Source organism: Bufo bufo, chromosome 4 (assembly GCF_905171765.1).
Source record: "Bufo bufo chromosome 4, aBufBuf1.1, whole genome shotgun sequence".
NCBI lineage: Eukaryota > Metazoa > Chordata > Amphibia > Anura > Bufonidae > Bufo > Bufo bufo.
The window spans coordinates 473,177,588-473,190,762 of NC_053392.1; the positions used below are offsets into that span (position 1 = coordinate 473,177,588).

The 13,175-nt window shown below is 42.4% G+C and overlaps 1 protein-coding gene across 4 annotated transcripts in view; it reads left to right on the forward strand.

Annotated features, from left to right (window-relative positions):
• SYNE1 (spectrin repeat containing nuclear envelope protein 1) overlaps nucleotides 1-13,175 on the forward strand; it is a 413,129-nt gene that overhangs the window by 224,472 nt on the left and 175,482 nt on the right. For all 4 annotated transcript variants that reach the window (XM_040429494.1, XM_040429495.1, XM_040429497.1 and 1 more), the window contains exons 71-77: nucleotides 3,338-3,484; nucleotides 3,638-3,763; nucleotides 3,994-4,170; nucleotides 6,369-6,634; nucleotides 7,536-9,696; nucleotides 11,308-11,645; nucleotides 12,769-12,913. In XM_040429494.1, coding sequence (XP_040285428.1) covers nucleotides 3,338-3,484; nucleotides 3,638-3,763; nucleotides 3,994-4,170; nucleotides 6,369-6,634; nucleotides 7,536-9,696; nucleotides 11,308-11,645; nucleotides 12,769-12,913 — 3,360 coding nt within the window. The remainder of the gene's footprint in view (nucleotides 1-3,337; nucleotides 3,485-3,637; nucleotides 3,764-3,993; nucleotides 4,171-6,368; nucleotides 6,635-7,535; nucleotides 9,697-11,307; nucleotides 11,646-12,768; nucleotides 12,914-13,175) is intronic.

Here is a 13,175-nt window from a genome sequence, read left to right on the forward strand (position 1 = left end):
TTTCACTGCTCATTCCGGGGGTGGACTGAGAGCCTTCCCAAGACGGGTAGAGCGGGTGTCTGTTACGACGTCCCACGCTAGTAGGGGTTTCGTCCCCAGTACGGATCACACGTTTCCTTTCCGGTCTCCCCTTGTGGTGGATAACTGATCTCCTTATCCTCCTGTCTAGCTGACCAGTAGCCATGGGTTGTTTCACTCTGGAAGCCCATCTCTATTTTTTCACGGGTCCAGGGTTCCTCGGGTATGGCGGAGGCATTGGACATCGTGGTCGAACTTCACCTGGCAAGAGTATTTCTCTCATCTTTGTTCCACTCATCTGCCTTCCAGGCAGCGTTGCCGCTTTGTTGAAATATAGTCACTGACGGGGCTTCCCATCACTAGCGGTGCTCACATTGGCTTTACTTTACCTTTCCCGTGTGGTATTGGTACTTTGGCCTGCAGTGGGGCACGCCTGGCTCAGGCGTTTGTTTCTTAGTGATTCTCAGGCAGTTTCTCTCTCTAAAAATCTCACCACCAGCCTCTATGGCTATAAGGGCGTTGGTATACCAATATTCCGCTCCCTAGGGGGCGTTCTCTGGAACAGAGGTGAATGCTACGGACTTGGCCTTTTAGCTCTGATTCCACAGCTGCGGCCAGGAGCCAGCTGTTTGGTGGCGTTATTTTTATTTTTTTCTCTGAATTGATACGCCTTCTGGTACGTACTTTTTCTTTAAGTACGAACATAGGGCAGTGTTCCGTCCAGGATCCTCTTTTATCGCAGAAGGTGGTCGCCTTTCCACGCCTCACAGACATGGTTTTCTCTTCTTTCTCCCTCGTAGTACTCGGATCGAGCTCTCCATTAGCCAGGTGATTTGGCTTCTGAGTTTGCTTGTCCTTGCCTAGCGCTTACAGCCCTACGGACTTCTACCAATTCTTATTCTGGGGTCCTTGTCAAGGCTGACGGCCTCCAAAGGATGTTTTCCAGATAGATCCGTTCGACGGTTGCTCGGGCATTCAGGCAGCTGAGTCTTGGCCCACATGACCAGCGGTCGGCGCTTCTCGGGTCCATCTCTTTCATGCAGTAGCTTCCAGTGTGGAAGGTAGTATCTTGGTCTTCCGGGCACACGTTCATCAAGTTTTACCGGGTGCCTTCCTAGGCACCGGCGGATACTGTTCTAGGCAGCAAATTCTTGCAGGCGGCAGTGAGTTACGCATGTGATTTGTTCCCTCCCCGTGGACTGCTTTAGGACGTCCCACGGTCCTGTGTCCCCCAATGAAACCAGCGAGAAAACAAGATTTTTGTGAAACTCACCTGTAAAATCTCTTTCTCGCGTAGTTCATTGGGGGACACAGCTCCCACCCAGTAATTTCTGTTTGCTGTGATTGTTGGCGGTTGTGGAGCCAGTATGGCCCCAGTTCTGGTTTGATCCGACTGGCGTTGGTCAGTTGTTGGTTGTTTACCGTATGGTTATTTTCTCCTACTCCTATTGCTTGGGCACAAACTGATATGCTCTCTCCAGGCTGGAGGGGGTATAGCCTGCAGGGGAGGAGTTATCAATTTTCAGCCTAGTGTCGCCTCCTAGTGGCAGCAGCAAGCTATACCCACGGTCTTGTGTCCCCCAATGAACTACGCGAGAAAGAGATTTTACAGGTGAGTTTCACAAAAATCTCATTTTTTCATTTGTTCTTTATTAAAAAGACCAGCAGTTTTCCCTGTACAGCTTCCGATTCCTATGTATTTGTGGACTATCAGGCATTCAGCAGCTCTGAAGGCTCACACTGTAGCCCATATCTCAGAACTCCTGACAGCTCTTAAACACTCAATGAAGCTAAATTCTTATCAAGCTGATAGGAACTGAATCAATACATGCTACTACTGCTTCTTTTCTGTTTGTCACAGTGGTGCTACTCCATAAGAGAATGGAGATTTAATGTTGTCACACACAAACCTTTACACAGTCAAAAAGTTAAGCTCTGTTCACTTTTGCATTGGTGGGCTCTGTCTTCATTTCCATTGTTTTTTGACAGTAAAGATGTCCTATTGTCAAAAATAACAGAACCATCACCGACCCTATTAAAGTTATTAGGGTTTGATCAGTTGTGATGGATCCATCAAAGTCATAATGGTAGTGGGAACATAGCCTTAAAGGGTTATTCCCATCTAGGACACTGGGGGCATATCGCTACCGTGTTTCCCCGAAAATAAAACATCCCCCGAAAATAAGACCTACTTCCAGTCTTGCCTCTTGCTGAAATATAAGGCATCCCCCCGAAAATAAGGCCTCCCCGATAATAAGGCCCCCCGGAATATAAGGTCCCAGAAGTTACTGTAAGGCGTCTGACTCCTTTGGATCGTAGCGGCGGGTGCCGCCGCGCAGCTCACTGATTGGCCGCAGCGCAGCCAGAGCTGTTCAGGCGGTACGAGGTCTCTTTAAATCAGAGAGCCCGCGCCACCGCCAGGACAAGCTGCCGCCTGCTGCTCGCTCTGCCCTGACGGAGTCTGGCTGACTCACATTTAGACAGTGAGTGAGTTGCGCAGGGCAGGAGTCGGGCACATTGTGTGGAATCTGGCCGGCACGGACACAGGGGTGACTGAAGTAGGGGGGGGGAAATGTCTGATAAAGTGGTTGTGGGATGTCTGGTGAAGGTGGGAGGGGGGAGAGACTAAATAATCCACTGTCCGCTGGCACAGGGGAGGGGGGGTCACGTAAAATGACACAGGGGGATCAGAGGGGGTATCAAAATGACACAGGAGGATAAGAAAGGGGTACTAAAATGGTAATCCCTCCCTCTGATGCTCCTGTGTCATTTTGATTCCCCCCTCTGATCCCCCTATGTCATGGAAAAATAAGACATCCCTGAAAATAAGACCTAGCGCATCTTTTGGAGCAAAAATTAATATAAGACACTGTCTTATTTTCGGGGAAACACGGTAGGTGTGGGTCCCACAGAATGGAGCCCACAAAGTACAAGAAGGCGCAACGCGCATGCACGGCCGCCCTACATTTATTTCTATGAGAGTGCTTAAAATAGCCGAGCAGCGCTTTCGGCTATTTTTGGAAGTCCCATTGAAATGAATTGGAAGTGCACCGTGGAAGTGCGGCGACCCCTCATTTCACTTCTCTGGAGCTCACAGAAGTAGCTGAGCCAGCATGCGTGGTGCACTCTCCGTCATGTTGTGGCCTCCTTTCTAAGTATAGGTGCGGGTCCCAGTGGTGGGACTTAGTGATATGCCCCCAATGTCCAAGATGAGAATAATCCTTTCAGCTAAATTTTGATTTATTTGTTTATTTCTTTAGTATAATAATATTGAATGATACTTTTGTCACCACTTGTAATGTTTTCCATCAACCTCTAGGTGTACTTAAGTTTGGAAAATGAACTACAAAAGCATGTTAGTCACCAAGACACGCTACTACAATGCCAAGCCTGGTATTCTAGTGTGAAGAAAGAGTTAGAAGAAAAAGCCAAAGCCCCACTCAGTCTGGCCGAGGCCACAAAACAGGTATCTGAAGAGTTAAAAATAGACTTGATTTAATATTATAACAGTATTAAGCAATTATTCTGTTAGAGTGCAACTGCCTCAATTTTCTAATTTGTATAAAAACATCAATAATAGTTTTTTCACCATCTCTTTCCATTGCATTTATCTACACAGGTTAAACATTACAGGACTCTGCAGGAGCAGGCCAACACGTATTTGGACCTTCTGTGCACGGCTTGTGATTTATCTGACGGTGCTGTGAAGAATGTGGCAATCAGCATTCAGCAAATGAAGCAGACAGTAAGCATCTCACTGCTGTTATAGCCAGTAACATTGTGTGAGCCATGACAACTCAATGAATGTCTGCAAACCCTCAGTAACGTGCCCATCACATGATGTAAAAGGTTCCACAGGAATCTTCAGCGGGAGACACCAGCCCAGTCTCCTCACAGTGTGAGACTGGCCACTTTACTAGGATTGATGGATAGTATTGAGCTCAGCTAAGTGTTTTACAATGTGTTCTTCCATAGATTGAACAAAGAATGATGAAGTCTCAGGATCTGGCTAACGGCTGGGAAGAAGTGAGAGAAATGAAGTTGGAGCTTCAGATATATTTTCAGGAGGCCGGCCAACAGCTTCAAGACTTGAAGAGAAGACGAGCAGAACTAGAGATCAAACTAGCACAGAACATGGTCTCTCAGCTGAAGGTACTAGAATGGGTTCACTTGTGATGTGCCATTTTCCTTTCATAAGACACAGATCATATCTTCCCATAGAGAATTATTCAGAATGGTGTATTAGTTTGGTGTTTCTTCAAAATAAATCTGTCACAATTTTTCTGCTGCACTCTCTAACGACAGCATAACCTGGCGACAGATCCCCTAATAAAAAAACTTGGTCGCTTAGGTTAGTTTCAAACTTGTGCCAAAGCAATCCAGCAAGTTGTTCCGGCAGAGGAATAGCCTGTCAAATTTCTCAGGATCTGGCATAGCCGGATAGTAGCACATGACCACCGGACCCCATAGACTGCCAGGGGGTTGCCAGATCCCTGACGGGTCCCATTATAGTCAATGAGATCCGGCGGTGAATGGCCGAATCTGGCTACGCCGGATCCAGAGAGCTCTGGAAGAGGCAAGTGTGAGAGTTGCCTTACTGTGTATGGGAAGAAAGATGGCAATAACCGATGGGGGAAGGCTGATGAGTATGAGCTTGTGCAGTGTATTGAGCAGAGTCCTGCACTGGAGCCACTAAAAGTGACCCAGCAGTTGCGTGAGGGTCATTGTCACCGATTTATGCTCAGGGCAGCATAAAACAAGACAGATTTCCTCTCAAGTCCCGGTGTAGCGGTAAACATGAATATTACATTTTACTTGTGAATGATATATTATGGTATTAGGCTCCCTTTGTTAAAAATTCCATCCATTCTTCAGTCATTTTATAAGTCATATATTTCATTCTCCAAAATATATGTTTTGTATCATGTAAATGTCAGATGACGTGGTAGCTTATTCCTTATCATGCAGAACTAATCTGCTGCAGAGGTTTTTTGAAGGAGTTCTCCAATCATGGTATGCCCTGTTGTCTCATCCTCTTAAGAAATATGGGCCTCATAGTGGTGAAGGACAGTTCTTTGCCTGTAGGATATTGATTTCACTGGGTATTGCTACATGTCCTCTGCAATGACACTACAGCGTTTTCCAAAAATAATTTGCAAACCACAATGTCACAGTGTCAACCACCTGGCAGCTGTAGTGACCTTAAAAATGCCACCGACAGATCACCGTATACAGCGGAAGCTGTAATAGTCCATCACTTTGAACAAATAATACAAAGAAAAAAGGATACATTTGCAATTTGATGTATTGTAAAGCACATGCAAGCCTGTAGGAATTCCTTATACAATTATAAAATATACATAACAGGTTATTGTGATGCCGCCTGCAGCTGAGACACAAAGATTAGGCATTTAGAAGAGAGGAAAACTTAAAGTCTAAAAAATAAATGAACGATCCCTTATATTTAAGAAATTGTATAATATATCATAGACAGTAGATCACAAATTAGCAGCTCCACTCATGATCATACACTGGGTTTAGTATTTTCAGCTTAGTGTTTTGACAGCATTTAGTCATAATTTTATTGGTGTGTCATGTATGTAAATTATTATTGACCATACAAATAGGCCCACAATAGAATCAGATGTGTTCTGCGTTTTTTTAGTTTCCTTTAGGTTTAATAATACTCCACCAGAACAGTAAAAAATTGAACTTTTAAATTATCCATGGAAGCAAACCTCAATGCAAGTTAGGGTACTTTCACACTAGCGTTATTCTTTTCCTGTATTGAAATCCGGTAAAGGGTCTCAATACCGCAAAAAAACGCATCCATTTTGTCCTAATGCATTCTGAATGGAAAGCAATCTGTTCAGTATGCATCAGGATGTCTTCCGTTCTGTCCCTTGTACGGTATTTGACCGGACAAAATACAGCAGCATGCTGCGGTATTTTTCCCGGACAGAATTCTGGAACACTACCGCACTTGCATTAATTTCCATTGAAATGTATTAATGACGGATCCGGTACCAAGTGTTCCGGAAATTGCCGCATCGCCGCATGCGCAGTTCTTTCTAGCTTTGAAAAAAATTTAAATACCGGATCCGGTATTCCGGATGATACCGGAAAGACGGATCCGGTATTTCAATGAATAAGTCTAACGGATCCAGAAAAAAAAGATATCCGTTTGCATACGGATTTACAGATCCGGCAGGCAGTTCTGGCAATGGAACTGCCTGACGGATTCTTTGCTATAATGGCAAAGTGGTTCCCATTCATCGTTATACACTGTTCACAATGGTGAAAACGTGCTGTAATTATGTTCTACTCATTGTTCTCTATGTCTGCACTAGGAATTTAGTCAGAAGCTCCAGTCACAGCAGGATCAGATTACCAGGTTTACAGAGAAAGTGAACAAACTGACAAGTGGACAAGAGTCCCCAGAACATGCTGACATTGGTCAGTTAAGTAACCGCTGGCTTGAGTTATGCTTTCAAATCAACAGTCTACTCCAGCAGAGGGAAGAAGATCTGCAGAGGACGCGGGATTACCACGATCGGCTCAACATAGTCGATATCTTTCTTGACAAACTTACCACTGAGTGGGACAACTTGGCCAGGTAATTCACAGCCGCTAGGTAATTTTCTAAATAATCACAACAGAAAATTGTAACAAAAATCGAAATATTCCATTGTACCTGACGCACTGGATAACAGCTGCATGTGACAACCTCCTCTCTGAGCAGAGTATATGAGAGAGCGGTCATGTCCAGTCTTCCATTCAGTAGTGACATGAACAATATTAAAGCTGGATATGCTGTTTAATCCAATTTAAAAGGCTTTTGTCTTTTTTGACGCTTAAGCATTTTACAGTACATCACATAGATTTTCAGAGTATTACGGGACCACATAAATTGTGCTGTACATTTCTTTAATGTACCTTATTTGATTTGGTGCCCTACAGACTGCATTCCACATACACCCACATTGGAGTACCTTAAAAAGTCTATAAAGGGAATCTGTCAGCAGTTTGTACCCCTCAGAGGAGTGTAGGCTTAGCTCTGATAATTGTCATGCTGGTTGCATGACGGAGAAATCTGACTTTAATCCCCTGGTGCTGTCAATGGAAGAGCCATGAAGGTGGCTCCTTTGTCTTCATTGCCATTGACTCTGCCACAAACACTTCCCCAGTCCCTCCCCTCTGTGTGATAGCTCTAACAGTCTCCTGACTGGATTGTACAGCCATTACTCGGAGCTGCAGGGAGGGTTTGGGAAAGCGTTCAGTTACCACCTCCATGTTGCTTTTGATCACTGCCGGGGAGGATTGAAAGTTAGATTCCTCAGTCATGCAACCTACTGACAGACGCCCTTTGGATCTTACAACCTGCTCACAGACTCCCTTTAAAGTTAATTTAAAGCTAATATGAGGTTCCTCTATTGGGAGCTTTGTAGGATCTTAGCAATGTTTCACCTACATTTCTGTGAAGAAAGCCTGTCTAACTGAACTTTTATTTTTGTCAGATCTGATACTGAGAGCACAGCTGCACACCTTGAAGCTTTGAAAACCTTAGGATCAATTCTCCAAGAGAGAAGATTTGCTCTTGAGGACCTCAAGGAACAAAAGCAGAAGATAGTTGACCATTTAAATGTAGATGACAAAGAGTTAGTTAAGGAGCAAACCAGTCACTTTGAGCAACGTTGGACTCAAATAGAAGAGCTAGTGAAATCAAAAATTGGGACCTGTGCCACAACATTGGAAGAATTAAGTTTTCTTAATTCCCGGTTACAGGAATTAACTGAATGGGCTGAAGATCAGCAGCCAAGCATGTCAGAAGCTTTAAAACAAAGCCCACCACCTGAACTGGCTCAGAACTTGCTTATGGACCACTTGACTATATGCAGTGAAGTGGAAACTAAGCAAGTGCTACTGAAAAACCTCATTAAAGATACAGATAAAATTATGGGTAATCTAGGTCTGAATGAAAGGCAGAAGCTTCAGAAAGTACTAGAAGATTCACAGAAACATGTTGACTGTCTCAGTGATTTAGTCAACCAAAGGAAGAAACACTTAAATAAAGCTTTGTCTGAAAGAGCACAGTTTTTAATGGCAGCGTATCAGGCCTTAAATCAAATACAACACCATGAAAAGAAAATCATGTTTCAGGAGCACATTTGCTTGCTCCCAGATGATGTGAGTAAGCAAATTAGAACATGTAAAAATGTCCAAGCTAGTTTAAAGACTTACCAGAGTGACATTAACAGCCTCTGGAACCAGGGCAGAGAGTTAATGAAGGAAGCTACAGAACAAGAAAGAAGTGAAGTTTTAGGTAAATTACAAGAACTCCAAAATGTTTTTGATATCACTTTGCAAAAATGTGGACAAAGGCTCATAGAACTTGAAAAAAGCTTTGTTTCAAGAATATTTTTTAAAGAGGATTTGGACAAAGCTTGTCATTGGATAAAACAAGCAGATGTGTTAACATTTCCAGAAATTAATCTGATGAACGATGATTCAGAATTATATTCCCAGCTTTCCAAATACCAGAAAATTCTTGAGCAGGCCCCTGAATATGAAAATCTTTTGCTCTCAATGCAAAGAAATGGCCAGGAGATATTGCCTTCATTGAATGAGGTTGAAAGATCGTACCTTGATGAGAAACTCAATTCTTTGCCACAGCAATTTAACTGTGTTGTTACTTTAGCCAAAGAAAAGCTCAGTAAAGTTCAGGAAGCGATCTTTCTCCGCAAAGAGTATGTTTCATTGATTGATTTGACAAGCAAGGCTCTAAAAGAACTTGAAGACCAATTGTTACTCATGTACAAATTTCCCTCCAGCCTTTCAGCTGAGGAAGCATTGAAGCTTCAACAGGACTATGCTTCTCTTCTAAATGAGGTTGTGGCACTTGGCACAGCAGTTAATGAACTAAATCAGAAAAAGGAGATATTCCGTAGCACAGGACAACCATGGCTTCCTGAAGAAATGTTGCAACTTGTGTGCCAGTATCATAAGTTAAAAAGAACTATGGAACAGAAAGTTAGTCAACTGGCAGACATTAAAGATGCCTATCGGAAAAATGAAGATCTTTGTTCAAAGTTGAAGATAAAATTTGAGGTCCTGAATAAGGAGTTGGAAGAAGTAAACAAGGAAACACTTCCTGCAGAGGACAAGCTGAAAAGCTATCGTACTTTGTCAGCCAGCCTTCACAATGCAGGCACCCTTCTCAGACAAGTTACAGAACATTTAGAAGAACTTTCTCCGACGCTTGATCCTTCAGCTTATGAAGCGGCAGAGCTTGAGGTTCAACAGTGGCATGAAAAGTTAAAGTCATGGCATGCAGTGATGAAGGATCGGATGGGAGAATGTGAAAACAGACTGATTCAGAGCATAGATTTTCATATTGAAATATGCCGCACTTTGGAGTGGCTTAGACAAAAGAAGGTAGAACTTAACGAACCACTAGCTTTGGATGGAAAGCTTGAAAGTGTTCAGGAGGAAATGAGAAAGCTCCAAATTCAACAGGAGGAAATTGCATCCAGTCTAAGGATTATGAATGCTCTGAGCAACAGGGAAAAGCAAAAGTACCTCAAGGCAAAAGAGTTTGTCCCAGCTGATCTGGATAAGAGCATATCGGAACTATCTGAGCTTGACAGAGATATCAGTGAAGTGATCAGTGGAAGGCAGGTCTGTGCATATACTGGTATAAATTTGTGACCATGTTCCTGGCCATCCAATACTAACATATCGCTGATATAGATATACTGTAGGTCTGCAGGTTGTTTGCTTTAAGGAATTGATAGCAGTTGTCTGGATAATAGAGGCGGATCTCCTTTTTCCCAGAAATACTGCCACTCTTGTCCATGGGCTGTGTCTGTTTTTGCCGCTCAGGCCCATTCACATGAAATGGGGATAAACTACAATGCTAGATGCAATGAAAAAGACAAGATTGGTGCTGATTCTGGGGAAAAAAGAAACATTGTTTTTCTAATCCCGGGCTAACATTTTAAAACACGTGATGATACTTTCAACTTTTTTTTCATTGAAAAACACTTAACCATGCCCAGCGTATCTTTTATGCGTATAGGATTAATTAACAACTCCATTGCACAACCTATAAATGTTCTCCACGATATGCACCCCAAGGTAATCTGCGCAGTAACTAAATTTATACTTGAATATGCTACCATATGCTACTAAAGTTCAGTTGCCCATCATTTCTCTGTTTTTATATACTTGGATCTGAGTTGAAATTGGTATGGCAGTGGTCTGCACTACATAATACTTTTTGACATCCTAATCGGGTTGTCTCACTTCAGCAAATGGCATTTATCATATACAGAAAGTTAATACAAGGCACTTACTAATGTATTGTGATTGTCCATATTACTTCCTTTGCTGATTTGACTGATTTTCCCATCGCATTATACACTGCTTGTTTCCATGGTTACGACCACCCTACAATCCAGCAGCAGTGGCCGTGCTTGCACACTATAGGAAAAAGCGCAGGCCATTCTGGTGACCGGGATTACGGGAATGAGCATAGGCCGATATTTTCTCCTATAGTGTACAAGCATGGCTACCACTGATGGATTGTAGGGTGATGGTAACCATGGCAATGAGCAGTGTATAATGTGATGGAAAAATGAATGGAAAGGAGGCAATATGGATAGTAACAATACATTAGTAAGTTCCTTGTATTAACTTTCTCTACATTATAAATGCCATTTGCTGAAGTGAGACAACCCCTTTAAGTTTCAGCTAATTAGTGATAGGCATTTATGATAATATGTATATGGGATATTTTTTCATGTGTAATCCCAGTACACCCAATAATCCCATTCACTAGCACCCACATAGCACAGTGTTGCCCCAGAATAGTCCCGTAGCAGTCTATACATTCTTATTGTATGCATAATGTGAGCCAAAGTATACCAACCCAGTGGCAGGATTTTTGGCCAGAGATTTGCACCTATGTATGTATGTTTTATCAGCAAGGTCAGCAGAGTAAGCAGCTGCCAGATACCTGGGGTGGTGGCTTATCTTCTGGGAAAGCAAAGAATTGGGCATGATAAGATTGTGCTCAATCCTTCTTTCTACCAATATCATCGGGGGATAGTTGTGAGGCCCCCACACACAGGCTTAATGAAACCAGAGCATCTGGTGGGTTTTTCTCTTACGTGTATGGGGGCTTTTAATCTGCTAGGAAACTAATTATGTAAAGTTTTGATTAAAAAAAAAAAAACACTTGTAAGATGTGATTTATTGAATGTTACACTCATTTTCTGTTTCTTTTAGTCTGCTCTTGATAAAATGTACATCACATGTCAAAGATACCATCAAGCATTACAGTTTGCTTCCAGCTGGCTAGAAGAAGCATATCAAATGCTCCAACAGACTTCAAATGGTGTGGATATTGAGACAGCTGAAGACACTCTTAGGGACTATACAGATTTTTTTACCACTGAAATTAAAATAAACGCACTCATTGACGAACTCCGAGTTTTAATTTCTGAGCTTGAAGGTTGTGTCGACAAGTCTGGACTGGATCAACTCAAGCAAGCTCTAGGCTCCATAAAGAAAAGAGGGAAAGGGACCATGGAGCAAGCTCAAACTCAACTAGAACTGCTGAGAAGGTATGCCTTGGTTATAGTGCTTGCATTATTGTAGAAACAGGGTATTTCTTTTCTTGTACCTTCACCTCAATCAATGTATGTTACGGTGGATCTACTTAAAGTAAATCTTTCTCCTGGGATATTTATTCACAAATATATTGTGAAATTGAATAAATAACAGTTTCCTAATATAATTTTATTATCAGCGTTACCTTTTTGCATTTATAACAAATGGCTACATCCGTAGACTGCAAGTCTAAACATTTATTTAAGCCACATCCTTATCAGGAAGATAAGAGCTGAGCTTTAATGAGTGTTTAAGAGGTCAGAGGGCAGAGATAAGAAGTCCGCCAGCTTCTGGTCTGACCGAAAAGACAGAAAATCCAAAGGGTGCTACTAGAGCATGTCAGCTCTGTTAAGAAAAAAAGATGCCATATTTTTTTATCAGGACCAATTTAAAAATTATTTTTAGCTCAAAATATGTACAATGCAATAATACATTTTGGGAGCATTTGCTGGTACTTGGCTTTGTGCAGCTGACCTTGTAATGTGTAAACATGCCAGATGAGAAACCAAACAAAGCAATATTTTTAATTAAAATGAATTATAGTTTTTTGTTTTCTTTTTAACACAAAATATACACAATTCTAAAATGATGATGCAAAGGTATCCATAGGAGTCAGCATATTTTAAAGGGAGTCTGTCAGCAGTTTTGACCATGCTAAACTACTGGCAACACTAGATAGGGGTCAGGGAGAGATAGGGGTCAGGGAGTAGCATCCAACCAGGAAACCACTACAGCTGCTACTCAGCAGCAACTTAGATTAGGGAATAGAGAGATTTCACAGTGAAGCCCCATACCTGGCACATGTATGAGTAGAATCCTGCAGAATAGAACTTTATATTCACACTACTCCTGATGATAAAACCTCTACAATAGGTATGTTTGTCCCTCTCCCTCCGTGGACCTTACCTAGAGCTGTCACCAGTTTAGCATGGTCAGAACTGCTGACAGACTCCCTTTAAGCAATATGCTAAACTGAAAGATGGAACAGGCCGATGAAATTCTTCAGCTGTGCAGATGAGCATGAAGTACAGTAATTGCTAATGTGCCATGCTCACAACCTGATATTTTCACTTCCAGATGTACAGTTCAGTGGCATCTATACCAAGAAGAAAGAAACCAAGTTGTAATTTCTCTAAATGAAGCTGAGAAAAAGTTATTCAAGTTTTCATTGATAAAGGATATTTCATGTCATAAAGCTGAAGAGAAACTTGTGGCTCACAAGGTAAACAATTTAAACACATGCAGGGGCGTAGCTGCCATGGCAGCAAGGGAAGCGGCTGCTATGGGGCCCTAACTCAGGAAGGGGCTCGGGAGGAGATCAAATGGATTTATTTTTAGGGCCCATGGAGCGGTGAGTATGGTGCTCCTAGTTGTAACACTGGTATTAGTCACCGCTCCCTGTTCTTCTTCTCCGTGTGCCTGCACTTCACTTAATCCTGGAAGCCCACAGCTTCAGGATAGGACTTAGTGTTCATAGGAGCACA